Consider the following 23348-nt stretch of genomic DNA (forward strand, 5'->3'; position numbering starts at 1 on the left):
GATGGATGGGTGGATGAATAGATGAATGGATGGATGAATAGATGGATGGATGGATGAATAGATGAATAGATGGATGGATGGATGGATGAATAGATGAATGGATGGATGAATAGATGGATGGATGGATGAATAGATGAATAGATGGATGGATGGATGGATGAATAGATGAATGGATGGATGAATAGATGGATGGATGGATGAATAGATGAATGGATGGATGAATAGATGAATGGATGGATGAATAGATGGATGGATGGATGAATAGATGGATGAATAGATGGATGGATGGATGAATAGATGGATGAATAGATGGATGGATGGATGAATAGATGGATGGATGGATGGATGGATGGATGAATAGATGGATGGATGGATGGATGGATGAATAGATGAATGGATGGATGGATGAATAGATGAATAGATGAATGGATGGATGAATAGATGAATAGATGGATGGATGGATGGATGGATGAATAGATGGATGGATGGATGGATAGATGAATAGATGGATGGATGGATGGATGGATGGATGAATAGATGAATAGATGGATGAATAGATGGATGGATGGATGGATGGATGAATAGATGAATGGATGGATGAATAGATGGATGGATGGATGGATGAATAGATGAATGGATGGATGAATAGATGGATGGATGGATGGATGAATGAATAGATGAATGGATGGATGAATAGATGGATGAATAGATGGATGAATAGATGAATGGATGGATGAATAGATGAATAGATGGATGGATGGATGGATGAATGGATGGATGGATGAATAGATGAATGGATGGATGAATAGATGAATAGATGAATAGATGGATGGATGGATGGATGGATGAATAGATGAATGGATGGATGAATAGCCAGTGATAGCTCAGTGGTTAAGGTACTGGACTAGTAAGCAGAAGGTTGCCGGTTCAAGCCCCGCCACCACCAAGTTGCCACTGTTGGGTCCCTGAGCAAGGCCCTTAACCAACCTCAATTGCTCATTGTGTTCCGCTCACTGTGTAAGTCGCTTTTGGATAAAAGCGTCTGCTAAATGCTGAAAATGTAAATGTAAATGAATAGATGGATGGATGGATGGATGAATAGATGGATGGATGAATAGATGGATGGATGAATAGATGGATGAATAGATGGATGAATAGATGGATGGATGGATGGATGAATAGATGGATGGATGAATAGATGGATGAATAGATGGATGGATGGATGGATGAATAGATGGATGGATGGATGGATGGATGAATAGATGGATGAATAGATGGATGAATAGATGGATGAATAGATGGATGGATGGATGGATGAATAGATGGATGGATGGATGAATAGATGGATGGATGGATGAATAGATGGATGAATAGATGGATGGATGGATGGATGAATAGATGGATGGATGGATGGATGGATGGATGAATAGATGGATGGATGGATGGATGGATGAATAGATGGATGGATGGATGGATGAATAGATGGATGGATGGATGGATGGATGGATGAATAGATGGATGAATAGATGGATGGATGGATGGATGAATAGATGGATGGATGGATGGATGGATGAATAGATGGATGAATAGATGGATGAATAGATGGATGGATGGATGGATGAATAGATGGATGGATGGATGAATAGATGGATGAATAGATGGATGGATGGATGGATGAATAGATGGATGGATGGATGGATGGATGAATAGATGGATGGATGGATGAATAGATGGATGGATGGATGAATAGATGGATGAATAGATGGATGGATGGATGGATGAATAGATGGATGGATGGATGGATGAATAGATGGATGGATGGATGGATGAATAGATGGATGGATGGATGAATAGATGGATGAATAGATGGATGGATGGATGGATGAATAGATGGATGGATGGATGGATGGATGGATGAATAGATGGATGGATGGATGAATAGATGGATGGATGGATGGATGAATAGATGGATGGATGGATGAATAGATGGATGAATAGATGGATGGATGGATGGATGAATAGATGGATGGATGGATGGATGGATGGATGAATAGATGGATGGATGGATGAATAGATGGATGGATGGATGGATGAATAGATGGATGGATGGATGAATAGATGGATGAATAGATGGATGGATGGATGGATGAATAGATGGATGGATGGATGGATGGATGGATGAATAGATGGATGGATGGATGAATAGATGGATGGATGGATGGATGAACAGATGGATGGATGGATGGATGGATGAATAGATGGATGGATGGATGGATGGATGAATAGATGCTTTACAGGAGTCGCTCTATTTTAACAGAATTTGTTTTTGAAACGAGACATCCAGTAAGCTCATGATAAGGTGTCCAAATACTTTTGGCCATATACATACATACAGTGCCTAGCAAAAGTATTCAGCCCCCTTGAACTTTTCAACCTTTTGCCACATTTCAGGCTTCAAACATAACGATATGAAATTGTAATTTTTTGTGAAGAATCAACAACAAGTGGGACACAATCGTGAAGTGGAACGAAATTTATTGGATATTTTAAACTTTTTTTAGAAATAAAAAACTAAAAAGTGGGGCGTGCAATATTATTCAGCCCCTTTACTTTCAGTGCAGCAAACTCACTCCAGAAGTTCAGTGAGGATCTCTGAATGATCCAATGTTGACCTAAATGACTGATGGTGATACATAGAATCCACCTGTGTGTAATCAAGTCTCCGTATAAATGCACCTGCTCTGTGACAGTCTCAGAGTTCTGTTTAAAGCGCAGAGAGCATCATGAAGACCGAGGAACCCACCAGGCAGGTCCGAGATACTGTTGTGGAGAAGTTTAAAGCCGAATTTGGATACAAAAAGATTTCCCAAGCTTTAAACATCTCAAGGAGCACTGTGCAAGCGATCATATTGAAATGGAAGGAGTATCAGACCACTGCAAATCTACCAAGACCCGGCCGTCCCTCTAAACTTTCAGCTCAAACAAGGAGAAGACTGATCAGGGATGCAGCCAAGAGGCCCATGATCACTCTGAATGAACTGCAGAGATCTACAGCTGAGGTGGGAGACTCTGTCCATAGGACACAATCAGTCGTACACTGCACAAATCTGGCCTTTATGGAAGAGTGGCAAGAAGAAAGCCATTTCTCAAAGATATCTATAAAAAGTCACCTGGGAGACACACCAAACATGTGGAAGAAGGTGCTCTGGTCAGATGAAACCAAAATCGAACTTTTTGGCCACAATGCAAAACGTTATGTTTGGCGTAAAAGCAACACAGCTCATCACCCTGAACACACCATCCCCACTGTCAAACATGGTGGTGGCAGCATCATGGTTTGGGCCTGCTTTTCTTCAGCAGGGACAGGGAAGATGGTTAAAATTGATGGGAAGATGGATGGAGCCAAATACAGGACCATTCTGGAAGAAAACCTGTTGCAGTCTGCAAAAGACCTGAGACTGGAACGGAGATTTATCTTCCAACAAGACAATGATCCAAAACATAAAGCAAAATCTACAATGGAATGGTTCACAAATAAACGTATCCAGGTGTTAGAATGGCCAAGTCAAAGTCCAGACCTGAATCCCATCGAGAATCTGTGGAAAGAGCTGAAAACTGCTGTTCACAAACGCTCTCCATCCAACCTCACTGAGCTCGAGCTGTTTTGCAAGGAAGAATGGGCAAAAATTTCAGTATCTCGATGTGCAAAACTGATAGAGACATACCCCAAGCGACTTGCAGCTGTAATCGCAGCAAAAGGTGGCGCTACAAAGTATTAACGCAAGGGGGCTGAATAATATTGCACGCCCCACTTTTCAGTTTTTTATTTCTAAAAAAAGTTTAAAATATCCAATAAATTTCGTTCCACTTCACGATTGTGTCCCACTTGTTGTTGATTCTTCACAAAAAATTACAATTTCATATCTTTATGTTTAAAGCCTGAAATGTGGCAAAAGGTTGAAAAGTTCAAGGGGGCTGAATACTTTTGCTAGGCACTGTATATATATATATGTGTGTGTGTGTGTGTGTGTGTGAGGTTTTTTCAGTGTGCTGGTTGGGTGCTGATCCGCTTCGGGCCGAGATCATCTGAATGTGATCATATGATTGGACGTGTGTGTCAGACACGTTCAGGCACAAGTGTGTGTGTGTGTGTGTGTGTGTGTGTGTGTGTGTGTGTTGTACTTGTAGCATCATTAGCACTTACATTATCCACCGTGACTGAACACGACGTGAGCAGTTCAGGGTTGAGGGCCTTGCTCAGGCATAGACAGGGTTTGAACCAACACCCTTCTGATTGATAGTCAAGTAGCTACCACTGTTCTAACTATGGGGCCCTACAGCTGTGTTCTGTAGACCTGGACTGGACGCTAATGAGCTGCAACCCTGCACCCTTCATCCTGTTGTATCTCGGAGCAGTGTAGTGGTGCCGGTGCCGGGGTTCCTGAGGGATTTGGGTTCGAGCCTCTCCTCAGGTTCCGACTGGGTTCAGTGCTTCTCCTACGAGCATTCTGGGAGGCAAACGTGTGAATGTGGGTTCTAGGCGACACGTCAGATGACCGGTTCTCAGCGCTTCTAGGTATAAGTAGGTCAAACGGGCGTGGCACTTTTACTAATGCCAAGTTCTCACTACACGACTGATGGGTGATACGGGGTCACACACTACACCATCTATCACCGACTGGAATCACAGGCGAGCTTCTCTGCTCTCACAAATATCGTTCTGTTACGAAAACACACGCGAGATGTGACGAAAGATTTAATGATACCACGTCCTGAAATGCACAAGTACCGAGCGATCAAAGTTTGTGCAGCGTAAAAACAAAGAGAAAAAATAAATGAATCTCAGTGGATTTGGCTTGGGTTGTTCTGTAGTGAGTTGGAGGTTAATAAATATTTTTGCAATGCAGCATGGGTATTTTGTAGAGAACGATAAGGTTAGAAACACTGTAATACTTGTGTGTATCACCTGTGTATTATGATATAAACTGTATTATACAACAGGTAGTTCCGACCGTACAATCTGATTGGTTGAGAAGCGTTCTAAACCACAACTGTATTACTCCGCTGACGCGTTGCCATTAACGACGAGCTTCATGCACACAAACGCGCATGCAGGCGACACCGACTTTATTCCCGATCACGTTTTAAATCCGTTATCTGATACACAATCTAGTGCACTATGTAGGGAACATAAATCCGTGATCTGATACACAATCTAGTGCACTGTGTAGGGAACATAAATCCGTGATCTGATACACAATCTAGTGCACTATGTAGGGAACATAAATCCGTGATCTGATACACAATCTAGTGCACTGTGTAGGGAACATAAATCCGTGATCTGATACACAATCTAGTGCACTATGTAGGGAACATAAATCCGTGATCTGATACACAATCTAGTGCACTGTGTAGGGAACATAAATCCGTGATCTGATACACAATCTAGTGCACTATGTAGGGAACATAAATCCGTGATCTGATACACAATCTAGTGCACTATGTAGGGAACATAAATCCGTGATCTGATACACAATCTAGTGCACTGTGTAGGGAACATAAATCCGTGATCTGATACACAATCTAGTGCACTATGTAGGGAACATAAATCCGTGATCTGATACACAATCTAGTGCACTATGTAGGGAACATAAATCCGTGATCTGATACACAATCTAGTGCACTGTGTAGGGAACATAAATCCGTGATCTGATACACAATCTAGTGCACTGTGTAGGGAACATAAATCCGTGATCTGATATACAATCTAGTGCACTATGTAGGGAACATAAATCCGTGATCTGATATACAATCTAGTGCACTATGTAGGGAACATAAATCCGTTATCTGATACACAATCTAGTGCACTATGTAGGGAACATAAATCCGTGATCTGATACACAATCTAGTGCACTGTGTAGGGAACATAAATCCGTGATCTGATATACAATCTAGTGCACTGTGTAGGGAACATAAATCCGTGATCTGATATACAATCTAGTGCACTGTGTAGGGAACATAAATCCGTGATCTGATATACAATCTAGTGCACTGTGTAGGGAACATAAATCCGTGATCTGATATACAATCTAGTGCACTATGTAGGGAACATAAATCCGTTATCTGATACACAATCTAGTGCACTGTGTAGGGAACATAAATCCGTGATCTGATATACAATCTAGTGCACTGTGTAGGGAACATAAATCCGTGATCTGATATACAATCTAGTGCACTGTGTAGGGAACTTTAATGTGTTTGTAACGTGAACAGTTAGCTTAATAGCCCAGTTAGCAGCTCCTAAAAGTTCTGTTATCACCCATAATCCTTTGGTGTGTGCGAGAGGTTTTTTATTTCTTTTTTTTCCCTTCAGAGGTTCTTGCCCTCTTCTTCTTGTTGTTCTTCTTACCTCCCTGAAATGAGTTTTTGCAACTTGGAATGTTTGCTTTGTAGTGTTAAACTTTATATTGGTTGTGGAACTACTTTTTGGCGGAAGGTTTTGTCAATATTAAAGCATATTTAATATGAAATTCAGGGCTTCTTTGATTTATTTTCTTTCTTTATTTTGTAAAAACTGTCGTATAAAAGCAGTAGAACACTCGAGGTCGTGCGTTATCGCGAATAACATCACGGCCGTGATGATCTACTCGCCTTCGGCTCGTGCCTGCGACCGAATCACAGCCGTGATGTTATTCGCGATAACACGCTCCCTCTCGTGTTCTATTGCTTAATTAAGCCCCTGTCCAGCCTTTTACACTCCTCCCCTGCATTTCTCCTCACGCTGTATCTTGCGTTCTCATTGGCTGCTCGACACAGCACTCATTGCCAGTCGGGAAACACCCATTCAGATATCTGACGTGCTAGAAATCTCGATCTGGCGAGCCGGTCGGATCGCGTTGTTGGATCGTTCACACATAGCGATCGAGAGCCGAGTTTCGATCGCCGAGCGAACGCCGAGTCGCTCCCGTGCCGGCAAATCTAGCGCCGACCGGCCGCCGAGCGAAAATCAGGGCAAAGATCGTGTCGTGTGAACCAGGCATGAGGCTATGAAACGTTTCTATTAGAGATGTACCGATCGGGGTTTTTGGCACCGATTTCGATCTCCGATCTCCTTTCAGGGCGATCGGCCGATAGTCGATTCCGAAAGCAATTAATTTTTTCACCCACAGGAGACATATTTCATTAGTCTAACTGACCACACACACACGCACACACACACACGCAGGTTAATGTTATCCAGTTCAGTCTGAAAAAACCTTAAAAATAGGTCTAACAGTGAAGATAAACCGGTGACGGAAGCATTGACGTGTTTGTGTCTTAAAGAGAGACGCTCTGTTCACAGAATCGATATTAGTGATTCAGGAGTCGGTTCATTTTATGTGAAGCGTAAGTTTCTCTTCTCAGTTTTCTCTCCGTGTTTACTGTTATTAATTAAATGTCGTGGTTTTAAATAAACACCAGCTACTACAGAACATTCTGTGTGACTCTCTTACATTAAAAAGCTTCATTAAACTGCTGTTAGCACAGATCTGAGTCAGACTCGTTCCGTCTGTGGAGCTAAACGTTTTCTGTCAGTCAGAGCAGATGATCCTGAACTAACGAATTTAGTCATGAATAAACTTCTGCCTCGGATTGGCTCTGTAACGTTTTCTGTTCTCATCTACATCAAAAGCAAGAACCGCTTACGATTTACCAAAGTGAACCAGGAGTTCATATAATTTATGTAACGTGCTCATAGAATCGACTCAGATGGGATCGGGTTGAATTATCTTTTTAAAGTAAATATTTCAGCAAAATTGCATCGTATGTATGATGCACAACGTTAATTATGTTGTTTTAGGTTGTGAAATGCGATGGTTGATGAATGGTGATGCGACGGTTGGCGCTTTGTAGCTCAAAGTCTGGATCGATCCACTGAGCTGTTAAGCTTAACATGGAGGTGATCTTTATATATCACGCCATCGGATCTGCTGAATTTAGGAAATAGCCACCGATCGCATATTTTGATAAAAAATCGGCCGATTTCGACACATAGCCGATCGATCCTCCCAGCTCTAGTTTCTATTGTGTGATTGGTTGGTGAGTTTATACCTGTGATGTTTTATGTGGATTTGTGAAGTGTGTGCATGGATGAAGGTTCATAAAGTTCAGACAGACAGAGTTCAGGCCTGTCCACTCACATGTGGAAGCTCGTGTGTGTGTGTGTGAAAGGGTATGTCTATATATATATATATATATGTGTGTGTGTGTGTGTGTGTGTGTGTGTGTGTGTAAGAGAGAGAGAGAGAGAGAGAGTGTTTGTCTGTATGAGAGTGTGTGTATTTGTGTGTGTGAGTGTGTGTATGCGTGTGTGTTTGTCAGAGTGTTTGTGTCTTTGTGAATGGGCATGTGTATATCTGTGTGTGTGTGTGTGTGTGAGGCAATGTATGAGAGTGTGTATTTGTGTACAGTGTTCATCTGTCTGTCTGTCTGTTTATCTGTCTGTCTGTCCACTGCTCTGTCTTTCTTTATGTCCGTCCTACTGTCCCCTTGTCCATCCGTCCTTCTGTTTGTCTGTCTGTCCCTGTCTGGCCGTCTTTCCCTCCGTCTATCCACTGGTCTTTCTTTATGTCTGGCTCTGTCTGTCCATCTGTCTGCCAGTCTGCATGATTGGTTGGTGAGTTTATACCTGTGATGTTTTATGTGGATTTGTAAAGTGTGTGCATGGATGAAGGTTCACAATGCATGAGTGTGTGTGTGTGTGTGTGTGTGTGTGTGTGTATATGCCTAAGTACACGTGTGTCTATGTGAGTGTATCTGTTTGTGTGTCTGTATGATAGTGCGTGTATGTGTGTATATATGAGTGTGTGTGTAAGTAAGTCAGGGTGTGTGAGTGTATCTGTGTGTATATGAGTATGTGTGTGTATATGGGTGTGTGTGTGTAAGTCAGGGTGTGTGAGTACAGTATATCTTTGTGTGTGTGTATGAGTGTGTTTATTGGTGTATATGAGTGTATGTGTGTGTGTGTGTGTATATGGGAGTGTGTGTGTGTGTGTGTGTGTGTGTGTGTGTTTGAAGCCGTATGAGGAACAGAGGATGAAGAGCTCTCAGCGTATCCAGGCAACACAGGAGACTGTTTGATCATCCACTCAAATCATTCAGCATCACTCGCTCCTCCAGATCTGTCTTCATCTGTCTGTCTGTCTGTCTGTCTGTCTTTCCATCTGTCTGTCTGTCCACTGCTTTGTCTTTCTTTATGTCTGTCCTGCTGTCCCTTGTCCATCTGTCCTTCTGTTTGTCTGTCTGTCCCTGTCTGTCCGCCTTTCCCTCCGTCTATCTACTGGTCTTTCTTTATGTCTGTCTCTTTGTCTGTCTATCTGTCTGCCTGTCTGTCTATCTGTCTGTCTGCATGTCTGCGAGTGATTTAGGGTAAAGGGCCTCGCTCAGGAGCCCAACAGTGACTTTCTGCTCACAGCGACAAGCGAACTGACGTGCAGTGAAAGCTTAGTGGTTAAGGTGTCGGACTAAGGATCACAAGGTTGCTAGTCCAAGCCCCGCCACTGCCAAGTTGCCACTGTTGGGCCCCTGAGCAAGGCCCTTAAGCTTTAATCGTAATTTGCTTTGAATAAAAGCATCGTCTAAACGCTGTAAATGAAACATGATTGAAGGAAAATGGGAATAACAAAATATTAAACAGTCACTCACACCTAGAAACAGTTTAAAGTAGACAAACCACCTTCGGCATGTGGATCCTGACCCGGACAGTAAAGACAGACAGTGACCAATATCGAGGATTAAACCCAGGTCCCCATAACCCCTGACCTGTGCAGCACCCACACCCCAGTGCAGATTAAATTTGGCATCCAGCGTGGCTTCCTGTGTGACGTGCCTGGATTTCACACGCCTGTTTGTGTTTGTTATGAGATTTTGGTTTATGTGTGTGTGTGTGTGTGTGTTTCAGGGTGGAAGGTTCCGGGGCGTCACTGCGGGATTTCCACAGCGCTCGTCCGGGAGGAGATCGTTCGGCCGCTCCAAACGCCTCAGTCTGGCTCACTCACTGGATGATCTGGAGGTACAACAACACACCCAGAAATTAAACACCGAACAAACACCGCACGTAAACACCGAAATTAAACACCCACTACACACACACACACCACACATAAACACTGACATCACACACACACCCACTACATACACAGTACATAAATAAACAAAAACAAACATAAATAAAACAAAAGCGAGGAGTCAGAGAGTCGAGTCAGAGAGTCCAGGGGGCAAGGATTCAGAAAGTTAAAGAGTCAGAGTTTGGAGGATTTAGAGTTTGGAGTCAGTAAGTCGAGGAGTCAGAGAGTCGAGGAGTCAGTGAGTCAGGGAGTCAGTTAGTTGAGGAGTTGGTGAGTCTATGAGTCAGAGAGTCGAGTCAGACAGTCGTGGAGTCGAGGAGTCAGAGAGTCGATGAGTCAGTGAGTCAAGAGGTCAAAGAATAGGAGTCAGAGAGTCGAGGAGAAAGTGAGTCTGGGTCAGAGAATCGAGGAGTCAGAGAATCAAGGAGTCAGAGAGTTGAGTTAGAGTGTCGAGGAGTCAGTGAGTCGAGGTGTCAGAGAATCTACGAGTCAGAGATTTGAGCAGACAGAGAATCGTGGAGTCAGAGAGTCGAAGGGTCAGAAATTCGAGGAGTCAGTGAGTCGAGGAGGCAAGGAATCAGAGAGTCAAAGACTCTGGAGGAGTCAGAGAATCGAGGAGTCATAGAGTCCAGGAGTCAGTAAGTCGACTCTTCCCTTGTTGCGATATTCTCGAAAACCTGGCTGCCGCTAGCAAGACCGAGCCCTAGGTGGAACCTTGTCCTCAGTCAGCATGCCAGCTACTCGATCCACAGACCAGCTGACGCACGACCATGAGCCATTGCTTCTCTCCTAAAAAAAAAAAAGAATTAAAAGGCAGGGAATGTGAGAGGATAACAAGGGGCCGGTTCAGAGTACCAGTTACCAATTTAAATTTGGGAACGTGGCTTCTAGCGAATGGTGAGCGGTGAGTGAGGACGCAGCGACTGCCGACTACCTCACCGACTGATCTGGCGTTCCTTATATAGCTCAGGAATCAGCTGTGATGGCGTATTAGCGCTAATTAGCACCACCGCTCCTGGGGTTCGTAGTGGGACTAACGGCTAAATAGCATAAACGTAAACGTTTGTTTAATTATTCATAAGGGTTTGAAGGTCATGTTTTCCACTCTGGTTCCATTCATGACAGGACAGGTAGTTACCGGCTACCCTATCGCTGTCCGCTGACCTTTGCACTTCGGTGGTGGACGAATCGGATACGTGTCCATTCTCAAAGACCCAGGTAGACTTTAGGTAGTAAAGTTACTCTTCTCAATGGAATGCATTGGGACCCCCCTGTAGGGAGACCCCCCGCTGCCCCCTGGTGGAGAAGCGCTGCATTACAGAGCATCACTCACCTAGAAACCTAGAAACAGTTCTAAGTATCCAAACCACCTTCCGCATGATGAAGAAAAGAGGAATTACCTGGAACCTGACCCGGACAGTGCAGACAGACAGTGACCGATAGCGAGGATCGAACCCATGTCCCCACAACCCCTGACCTGTGCAGCACCCACACTATATTTGAATAATATCACGATATTTTGGGATATTTTTGCGATAACGATACGATGTAATGTAAACTTAAAGTACAATGTCAGGCCACTGCTCATATTTTACCTTACATTGTTTATAAGTTCTTTTAAAAACACAAAATACTGTATAATAATAGTTCTGATAAATTCTGACTGATTACAGTGTTTATATTTTGTATTATTACAGGCTGTATTTGTATTCATATTGACAATATATCAAACAAACCAGCAGAATCTCACCATCACATTTACGATGTCTGTTTTACTTCAAATAAATGAGCGTCGAAAAATCCCAAAAACATTTAATATTTGATCATGATTTGCTATCGCTGCATAATGAAAGCGTGTCTGTCAATTATACAGCAACCAATGAAGAGAGAGCTTGAAATTCCGCCCAAAGTCTAAATTCGGAAGCTCTGATTGGTTCATACATCTGAATCTCTGGAACCGGAGTTGTGTTGCCCACAGAGTCAGCAACACGAATGAATCTTTACCACAGATAAGAGCGCGGTTTTCTGATTCGATTCCAACGCAGACCTGCCAGCATGTACGCATTTCGCGTAACGGGCACGCATTTTGACCTCCTACCAATCAGAGCGCTTCATTTTCACCCAACCACCCCGCCCCGCCTCGCGCTTCAGTCTGAGACCGTATTAATGATGCGACCCGCCACGGACTGCAGTATGAACGGGACTTCTCACAACGCGAATCATGGCGTCCGTTCAAGCATAAAGTCCCGCCCTTCAACAAAAAAGAGCCAATCGGCTTGCTGCTTGTGCCGAGAGCGGAGGGGGGTCAGCGTGCTAGTGGCGAACCCCCCCCTCGCTGCGGAGATGTGCGCAGGCGCAGTAGCCGTAACGAGCCGAAAAATCGCGTTTTTTGTGCATTATTGAGAAGGACGCTACAAACCGTTCATGAGGTTTTTATCAGGTTTTATCAATGATGTGAAATATGTTGTTCAAATGGTAATCCCCTTTCGCCCGTTGAGCCGATAACATTGAAAAGGTAAAATTAAGACGTTGAGTTAGCCCAATATAAACCCGACGGTGTTGTTAACCACTCAAGGTTACAAGGTTCATCTATTCAATATGTGTGTTGCAATGGTATCCATCAAGTTTCCCTGTATTCTTACAATTTTAATATTTTTATTTATTTATTTATTTACAAAGAATGTCTTCAGTTTACTTTCATTTCTGACAAAATTCTCAGGTGGAAGGACTTTCCATGGGCTATACCTCTTGTACTATAGTTTATTTTCAGTGCAATGTCGGGTGTGTGGTGTGGTTGCAGTAACTGTCCAAAAGTAATGGTTTACATGTACCGTATATGCTTATGGAGTAACTAAGGAAAGCAAAGCATTGGGCTACATTTCAATGTTTCTTACGCACAGCTCATGTGAAGCAACAAGCAGATAGCAAAAACAGTTTAAAGAAGTAGCTGTGTTCTACAGTTAATCTGTTGTTATTATAATGACCGCAACACCGTTGTAAAGCTGTTTTGCTAATAAAACCCGAGTGAAATTTAAGTGGTGGGCGGGCGGTGGTGGACTGGACTTTTTTTGGGGGGGGGGGGGGATTTGTACTCATAAAATTCTTTCAAGGTTGGCAGGTCTGCCAATGAATAATTCGTCTAGAGAGAGAGAGTCGTTTCTGACTCATTGACTCGGTGATTCAGTTTATGTGCTCATACACGAAGGAGAGCGTTCCGCTTAGCGCTTCTGTCTTTTACACATTCTCAGATTGTGTGTATTTTGTGTTCGTTCACTGACACAGTTTTTGCTCTCACGTCGTTCTCGGACTCACGCAGTGACCGACGCTCCTCGTACTCACGCCGGTGCTTTCGCTTTAGGTGCTGAAATAAATGTGATGTTGCCTTTTCGTCGTCACAGTGTTTTTGTAAATTACACTCGTTTTGTTTGGAGTCTGACCTTCTGTATCCGAAAACCTTCCACACTAGTGATGTAGCTCGGCTCTTAGGGACTAGTTCGTCCTCGGTGCTAACTCCGGTGCAGCACTCTTCTCTGCACTGGTCGCCATTATTTCACTGTTACGCGCTTGAGAGCGAGCGACGCGCGTTTGCTAACAATATCGCGATATGGCAAAAATTTGGCCATATCGAATTTACCACTATACCGGTCGGTATTATCGTGAACGATATTATATGGCCCACCCCTAACCCACACCCAAGTGCAGATTAAATGGTCCATATAATATATAGAATTTCAGTAACGTGCACAGAGCCCTGACCTCAACCCTGCTGAGCAGCTCGGACAGCGAATCGGAACGCAGGCCGCAATGCCAAGCCTGCTCGGGCACAAATTTCCATAGACAGGCTTCCAAATCTTGTGGAAAGCTTTAACAAATGATATGAATGCACAACAAGCTCATATTCATGGTGTCCACTTACTTTTGGCTCTGTAGAGTGTATTTGGAACAGTGGGACACTTTTAAGGAGCTGAAATTGATCACAAAGTAAAAAAGTGGTTTTAATTAATGGCAGAAGCGAGAGGGAGACGTCTACAATCTCGCTGGACACATCTAACACAAATGACATGATAAAATCACACCATGAGCACATTTTTTCCCAAATCTGTCCTTCCATGCCCGTGCTATTTAGGACGCGTGTTATTCGAGAGTGACTAGCGACTATATAACGCGTGAACTTGTCGGTCTGTTTCCCTCCACATCAGTCCGTCACGTCCGTCACGTCGTGAGCGGGTCGTCGTGATCGTACCTCCTCGAGTCTTTTCAGGACGCGCCGCCTACACGCCACGTCCACGCAGCCAGGAACCCGCGCGGCCCGGTTTAATTTTAGCGTTTCGTGCTTCTCCCGACGTGAACGCGGGCGACTCCGGGAGCAGCGAGCCCGGCGATGGCAGGTCTCCATGGCGACCGAGGAGGCGGGAAGGAGAAGGATGCCGTGTGTCTACACGGCGACGCTCGGCGCTCTCGGGACCGCACCGGGACGAGCGCGATGCGAGACGATTGGAGTTTAATAAGCAGTTTGAGTGTGAGCGTGGGAGTGGGCTGGCTCACGCTTAGACCCGGACCAGGTCAAGTGAGGCGGACTTCGATCAAAGCACAGGACGGAACGTGGGCATTAAATGGGGCGTCACAATAGGTGCTACCTGGGGGTCTGAGCCCAACTTTGGTTTTCCTACCTGTCCGTTCAGTCATTGAACCTCCGCTTTGTTTGGGTGGCTAGCGCGGTCGCCTCACAGCAAGAAGGTCCTGGGTTCGATTCCCAGGTGGAGTTTGCATGTTCTCCCCGTGTCTGTGTGGGTTTCCTCCAGGTGCTCCGGTTTCCTTCCACAATCCAAAGACGTGCAGTCAGGATAACTGGTGTGTGTGTGTGTGTGTGTGTGTTTGCCCTGTGATGACCTGGTGACCTGTCCAGGGTGTTTCCTACCTCTCGCCCACTGAATCAGACCCACTGTGACCCTGACCACGATAAAAGCAGTGGTAAAACAGACACTTGGGGCAATTTTTAGTGGCTTGGACTGTAGGAGGAAACTGGAGCACGCCAAGGAAACCCACTCAGACCTTGGGAGAACATGCAAACTCCACACAGAAACAACATGGGCCGCCCGGCTGGGGAATTGAACCCAGGACCTTCAGGCTATGAAGCAACAGCGCTACCCACTGAGCCACCTTGCCGCCTCAGTATCAGTTTTATCATAAATGAATACCAGAGCATTATGGTCACACCCACAGACACTTTGTGTTCTATGCCCAGATGTTACACCATGTAGCTAAAAGTATGTGGACACCCCCTAATCTGGTCCCACTGTGGTTTACAAGATGTCATGTAAAGCCTGTTAAAATTCGGTTATTTAATAATTATTATTTTGCTCTGCGATTAATTTTTTGGCTCACAACCCACTTAAGGGACGCGACCCGAAGTTTGTGGTGACCGGTGATCTCAGTGGACGTCTAAGTTCACGTCCACATACTTTTAGCCACATAATCTCCCATCTGTGTATAACCCACGTGCCCCTGAGCGTCTGTGGGTGTGACCACGCCCATCGGCCGGCTGTTTACTCTTGATAAAATCAATACTGGAGGGTTTCCGCCGGTGGGCGTCCGCCACAAACTCCGCTCAGACTGTTCTGGAATGTCCAGGACTTTCTGAGGACACGTGAGTGACCACTGAGTGACCACAGTTCCTCCACCAGATTATGAGCAGTTCGACCACATATAGTGCAAATGTGGAAAATTTAGGACCATTTAACCTCCCATTCATTTCATTTCCCTGGTCAGGGTCACTGTGTGTGTGTGTGTGGGGGGGGGGGTCCTGCCCATCCGCGACATAGCCAATCATGTCTGTATCTAGACGCCCACTGGCCGATAGCACAGCTGGGGATTCGAGCCATGAGTTCGGATCTCAGCTACACTCCCGGTCGGCTGGGCGCCCCCTAGTGGGCACAATCGACGGTGCAGTGGACAAAAGACGGGACTAAAAAGTGGGCGGGGTCTTGGACGCTGCGTAAGGACCCTGGTCAGTAGCCCGAGGCGCCTGTACAGAAGTGGAGGAACGTGGAGATCAGCGTGTGACTCTCCATGCGCGAGACCGACCTCATGCGCCGATCCACAGAAGTACAAGCGAATAAGAAGGGCGTGTCAGGATAATATACCCTCCTCGTACACCAGCGGGGTCTCCAGCAGAGGAAGAGGAACTGGCTATGACTAAACTGGGTGAAAAAGCTCTGTGGTTCCCTCACTGAGCCTCATGAAGGATGAGGACACGACGCGCGAACAGAACTCGTATTGTGTACGAGCAGCACAGTAATTACTCTGTGTGTGTGTGTGTGTGTGTGTGTGTGTGTGTGGCGGTACTGCTAACGAGCATTAAGCGACATTTCTCTCGTTAGCAAAGGACTTTCTGCTCACACACACACACACACACACACACACACACACATAATCATACAAACACTAATGACTGGCTGTGTTAAACCACCCTCGTTCTGTCTTTCTCACACACACACACACACACACACACACACACTGATGAAATGACACTTTAAATGCAGGAACACGCCTTCAGACGCAACAGCGTCACACAGGCAGGCGATAATCGCCGAGGGCAACGTGTACCATGATCTGCTCCTCAGTAGAGAGGGTTCTAATCAGACCTGGAGCTCATGAGGCAGATTATTTAGACGCTCTACTTTACATCATCTTACTATCAGATGTCTAATAGTGGGGATTTTATGGAGTAGTCTGGAAGGTTGCTGGTTCAAACCCCAATGCTGCCAGGCTGGGGGGGGGGGGGGGGGGGGGGGGAGTGTGCTGGAGTCTATCCCAGCTTTTCAATGGGCGCAAGGCACACAGCTACACCCTGGACAGGGCGCCAGTCCATCACAGGGCACACACACACACACACACACACATTCACCTATAGGGCAATTCAGTGTCTCCAATTAACCTGACTGCATGTTTTTGGACTGTGGGAGGAAACCGGAGCCCCCGGAGGAAACCCACACAGACACGGGGAGAACATGCAAACTCTACACAGAAAGGACCCGGACCGCCCCACCTAGGATTCAAACCAAGGACCTTCTTGCTGTGAGGCGACAGTGCCAGCCACCTCAATATTAGAGATTTCATTTTGTCATCTTTTATTTATGGTCAGGGTTGCGGTGGGTCCATCTGTCTTTGGGTGCGATGCAGCGGGGCCTTGGTCACCCCCCAATCCTTCTAACCCCTTCCCCCATCCCTAATTTGCTATAGCCTAATATTTACGGCATTTATAACCAGGTTCCAAAACCAGTTTGACGCCCTTAAGTTGTTCAGACCGGTTGCCAGGTCTCTGCAGGTAGACTCCATCATTTGGGCATACATTACATACAGTGGATCATTTTGGTCTGTATACTTGATTTGGCAACCCTCCTTATTTTAATCCAGGCTTGGAACATGCACTAAGAGCCTCCAAAAAGCTGGGCTGTTAGGTCACCTCCCTCCCTTCAGAAATAGCCAATTTATGTCTGTGTAGACGCCCGACTGGCCGATAGAACCGCTGAGATTCGGATCCCAGACGGCCCTGCCCCACCCGAGCAGCCTGTGTGTTTGATTCTTAATTGATATAATTGCCTTATATAGGCGCCAATCCACCCCCCTCAGACAGAGCCAATCATGTCTGTGTAGACGGCGGCCGGTCGCTAGCACAGCTGAGATTCGAACCCGAATTTAATATTAGTAATCAGATTCTTCTAAACAGTGAGAAGCTTTAATATCAGTGCTGTTGCAACACCGTGTGTGTGTGTGTGTGTGTGTGTGTGTGTGTGTGTGTGTGTGTGTGTGTGTGTGTGTGTGTGTGTGTGTGTGTGCAGTCAGGTGTTTGGATTCTCTTGCATGTCACAGCAGATTCAGAACCATAAAATGTATTCTGATCTCTCAGGGTTTCACACACAAACACATGCACACTCATTTACACACAAACACACACACATACACACATACATATACAGTGTATCACAAAAGTGAGTACACCCCTCACATTTCTGCAGATATTTAAGTATATCTTTTCATGGGACAACACTGACAAAATGACACTTTGACACAATGAAAAGTAGTCTGTGTGCAGCTTATATAACAGTGTAAATTTATTCTTCCCTCAAAATAACTCAATATACAGCCATTAATGTCTAAACCACCGGCAACAAAAGTGAGTACACCCCTAAGTGAAAGTTCCTGAAGTGTCAATATTTTGTGTGGCCACCATTATTTCCCAGAACTGCCTTAACTCTCCTGGGCATGGAGTTTACCAGAGCTTCACAGGTTGCCACTGGAATGCTTTTCCACTCCTCCATGACGACATCCCGGAGCTGGCGGATATTCGAGACTTTGCGCTCCTCCACCTTCCACTTGAGGATGCCCCAAAGATGTTCGATTGGGTTTAGGTCTGGAGACATGCTTGGCCAGTCCATCACCTTTACCCTCAGCCTCTTCAATAAAGCAGTGGTCGTCTTAGAGGTGTGTTTGGGGTCATTATCATGCAGGAACACTGCCCTGCGACCCAGTTTCCGGAGGGAGGGGATCATGCTCTGCTTCAGTATTTCACAGTACATATTGGAGTTCATGTGTCCCTCAATGAAATGTAACTCCCCAACATCTGCTGCACTCATGCAGCCCCAGACCATGGCATTCCCACCACCATGCTTGACTGTAGGCATGACACACTTATCTTTGTACTCCTCACCTGATTGCCGCCACACATGCTTGAGACCATCTGAACCAAACAAATTAATCTTGGTCTCATCAGACCATAGGACATGGTTCCAGTAATCCATGTCCTTTGTTGACATGTCTTCAGCAAACTGTTTGCGGGCTTTCTTGTGTAGAGACTTCAGAAGAGGCTCCCTTCTGGGGTGACAGCCATGCAGACCAATTTGATGTAGTGTGCGGCGTATGGTCTGAGCACTGACAGGCTGACCCCCCACCTTTTCAATCTCTGCAGCAATGCTGACAGCACTCCTGCGCCTATCTTTCAAAGACAGCAGTTGGATGTGACGCTGAGCACGTGCACTCAGCTTCTTTGGACGACCAACGCGAGGTCTGTTCTGAGTGGACCCTGCTCTTTTAAAACGCTGGATGATCTTGGCCACTGTGCTGCAGCTCAGTTTCAGGGTGTTGGCAATCTTCTTGTAGCCTTGGCCATCTTCATGTAGCGCAACAATTCGTCTTTTAAGATCCTCAGAGAGTTCTTTGCCATGAGGTGCCATGTTGGAACTTTCAGTGACCAGTATGAGAGAGTGTGAGAGCTGTACTACTAAATTGAACACACCTGCTCCCTATGCACACCTGAGACCTAGTAACACTAACAAATCACATGACATTTTGGAGGGAAAATTACAAGCAGTGCTCAATTTGGACATTTAGGGGTGTAGTCTCTTAGGGGTGTACTCACTTTTGTTGCCGGTGGTTTAGACATTAATGGCTGTATATTGAGTTATTTTGAGGGAAGAATAAATTTACACTGTTATATAAGCTGCACACAGACTACTTTTCATTGTGTCAAAGTGTCATTTTGTCAGTGTTGTCCCATGAAAAGATATACTTAAATATCTGCAGAAATGTGAGGGGTGTACTCACTTTTGTGATACACTGTACATGAACACATACACAAACTCCTCACACATACATACATATATACATAAACACACTCATACACACACATATACACACCTGCACATGTACACACAAACACACATTTATACATACACACCTACACTTAAATACACATACATAAACACATATATGCATACACACAAACACACATATACACATATATACAGTGTATCACAAAAGTGAGTACACCCCTCACATTTCTGCAAATATTTCATTATATCTTTCCATGGGACAACACTATAGAAATAAAACTTGGATATAACTTAGAGTAGTCAGTGTACAACTTGTATAGCAGTGTAGATTTACTGTCTTCTGAAAATAACTCAACACACAGCCATTAATGTCTAAATAGCTGCAACATAAGTGAGTACACCCCACAGTGAACATGTCCAAATTGTGCCCAAAGTGTCAATATTTTGTGTGACCACCATTATTATCCAGCACTGCCTTAACCCTCCTGGGCATGGAATTCACCAGAGCTGCACAGGTTGCTACTGGAATCCTCTTCCACTCCTCCATGATGACATCACAGAGCTGGTGGATGTTAGACACCTTGAACTCCTCCACCTTCCACTTGAGGATGCGCCACAGGTGCTCAATTGGGTTTAGTCCATCACCTTTACCTTCAGCTTCCTCAGCAAGGCAGTTGTCATCTTGGAGGTTGTGTTTGGGGTCGTTATCCTGTTGGAAAACTGCCATGAGGCCCAGTTTTCGAAGGGAGGGGATCATGCTCTGTTTCAGAATGTCACAGTACATGTTGGAATTCATGTTTCCCTGAATGAACCGCAGCTCCCCAGTGCCAGCAACACTCATGCAGCCCAAGACCATGATGCTACCACCACCATGCTTGACTGTAGGCAAGATACAGTTGTCTTGGTACTTCTCACCAGGGCGCCACCACACATGCTGGACACCATCTGAGCCAAACAAGTTTATCTTGGTCTCGTCAGACCACAGGGCATTCCAGTAATCCATGTTCTTGGACTGCTTGTCTTCAGCAAACTGTTTGCTGGCTTTCTTGTGCGTCAGCTTCCTTCTGGGATGACGACCATGCAGACCGAGTTGATGCAGTATGTTGCGTATGGTCTGAGCACTGACAGGCTGACCTCCCACGTCTTCAACCTCTGCAGCAATGCTGGCAGCACTCATGTGTCTATTTTTTAAAGCCAACCTCTGGATATGACGCCGAACACGTGGACTCGACTTCTTTGGTCGACCCTGGCGAAGCCTGTTCCGAGTGGAACCTGTCCTGGAAAACCGCTGTATGACCTTGGCCACCGTGCTGTAGCTCAGTTTCAGGGTGTTAGCAATCTTCTTATAGCCCAGGCCATCTTTGTGGAGAGCAACAATTCTATTACTCACATCCTCAGAGAGTTCTTTGCCATGAGGTGCCATGTTGAATATCCAGTGGCCAGTATGAGAGAATTGTACCCAAAACACCAAATTTAACAGCCCTGCTCCCCATTTACACCTGGGACCTTGACACATGACACCAGGGAGGGACAACGACACATTTGGGCACAATTTGGACATGTTCACTGTGGGGTGTACTCACTTATGTTGCAGCTATTTAGACATTAATGGCTGTGTGTTGAGTTATTTTCAGAAGACAGTAAATCTACACTGCTATACAAGCTGTACACTGACTACTCTAAGTTATATCCAAGTTTTATTTCTATAGTGTTGTCCCATGAAAGGATATAATGAAATATTTGCAGAAATGTGAGGGGTGTACTTACTTTTGTGATACACTGTACATAAACACATATTCACACACAAACATATATATACACACATATATATATACGTACACACACCTACACATAAATACACACACAAACACAAACAAATACATACACACAAACTTACATACACACATACACACACACACATCAGTGATGTCCAAACTACACCCTACTGGAACCTTTACGATTACAGTATTCATGACTGAATACATTTTGATTAATTGAGGGTTAGGGGCCTTACGCAGGGGCCCAACGCTGGCAACTTCGCAGTGATGGGGCTTGAACCAGCAACCTTCTAATTGCTAGTTTAGTACCCTAACTCTAACCACTGAACTACCACTGCTCTCCTAACTAAAAGAAGTTAGTATGTAAGTACACACACACACACACACATCTCAGGGCTCCGTATGTGGCTCAGTGGGGAGGAGAACACACTGCTAGAACATGCTGAAGAATGTGGAGCTTCAAACTTCCTCACACACACACACACACACACACACACACAGAGTGTTACAGTACACACACTCGTCCTGTTAACACAAAACACTTTCAATCAATAAGTAAACACTGCAACATACAGTTGACCCTAGTGGGTGGTGCTGTGGGTCTCCAACTAGAAGGTTGTGAGTTTGAATCCCTACTGTTGGGCCCTTGAGCAAGGCCCTTAACCTACTCCAGTGCTCTATATGTAAAAGTATTTTATTGTTCTGTACGTGTGTATTTGTATACGTGACAAATAAAGGCGCTCCGTCCATCATTCCAAAAGAATAAAGCACCAGCCTGTACATGTACGGTGATGTAAAGCTCGCTCGACCGTAAACAGCGTCACGCGTCTCAGCAGCGTCTGGTTTATGCCAAACAACGATCTCCATTATTCTATGTTTCAGTACAACTTTCTCTTTGCATATTGAGAATCAGGTTGTATTTCTTGGTGCAGTGGGGGACCGTCTTAAATGACGAGAGGTTTCCGAAGCGCTCCTGAATGAATGTGTTTCAAAACAGTGTAACATTGCACTCGTATTTCGCCTAAATAAGTAAACCAAACATACATATTTACATAAACACACATACATACACACACACAAACACACACAAACATACACACACACACACATTTACATGTACACACATTATACACACATTTACATGTACACACAATATACACACACGCATACATACACACGCAAACACACACATTTACATGTTCACACATTATACACACACACATACACACACATACACAGAAACATACATACACACACACAAACATACACACATACATAGATACACACATATAAACACATACACATGTACACACACACACACACACAAACACATACATACATACATACATAAACACACACACACAAACATACACACACACATACATACATAAACACACACATGTATACATACACACACACAAACATAAACACACACATGTATACATACACACACACAAACATAAACACACACATGTATACATACACACACACAAACATAAACACACACATACATACATACATAAACACACACATGTATACATACACACACACAAACATAAACACACACATACATTCATAAACACACACATGTATACATACACACACACAAACATAAACACACACATACATACATAAACACACACATGTATACATACACACACACAAACATAAACACACACATACATACATAAACACACACATGTATACATACACACACACAAACATAAACACACACATACATACATAAACACACACATGTATACATACACACACACAAACATAAACACACACATACAGTGTATCACAAAAGTGAGTACACCCCTCACATTTCTGCAAATATTTCATTATATCTT

General features: G+C 44.6%; 1 protein-coding gene across 1 annotated transcript in view; it reads left to right on the forward strand.

Moving 5' to 3' along the window:
* Nucleotides 1-14657, forward strand: part of LOC134315319 (regulator of G-protein signaling 12-like) — a 28177-nt gene extending 13520 nt beyond the window's left edge. The window contains exons 4-7 of the mRNA XM_062996409.1: nt 9941-10051; nt 12344-12470; nt 13389-13464; nt 14306-14657. Of these exons, the coding sequence (XP_062852479.1) occupies nt 9941-10051; nt 12344-12470; nt 13389-13464; nt 14306-14657 (666 nt within the window). The remainder of the gene's footprint in view (nt 1-9940; nt 10052-12343; nt 12471-13388; nt 13465-14305) is intronic.
* Nucleotides 14658-23348: the final 8691 nt, after the last annotated feature.

This window comes from Trichomycterus rosablanca, chromosome 5 (assembly GCF_030014385.1).
Source record: "Trichomycterus rosablanca isolate fTriRos1 chromosome 5, fTriRos1.hap1, whole genome shotgun sequence".
Taxonomy (NCBI): domain Eukaryota; kingdom Metazoa; phylum Chordata; class Actinopteri; order Siluriformes; family Trichomycteridae; genus Trichomycterus; species Trichomycterus rosablanca.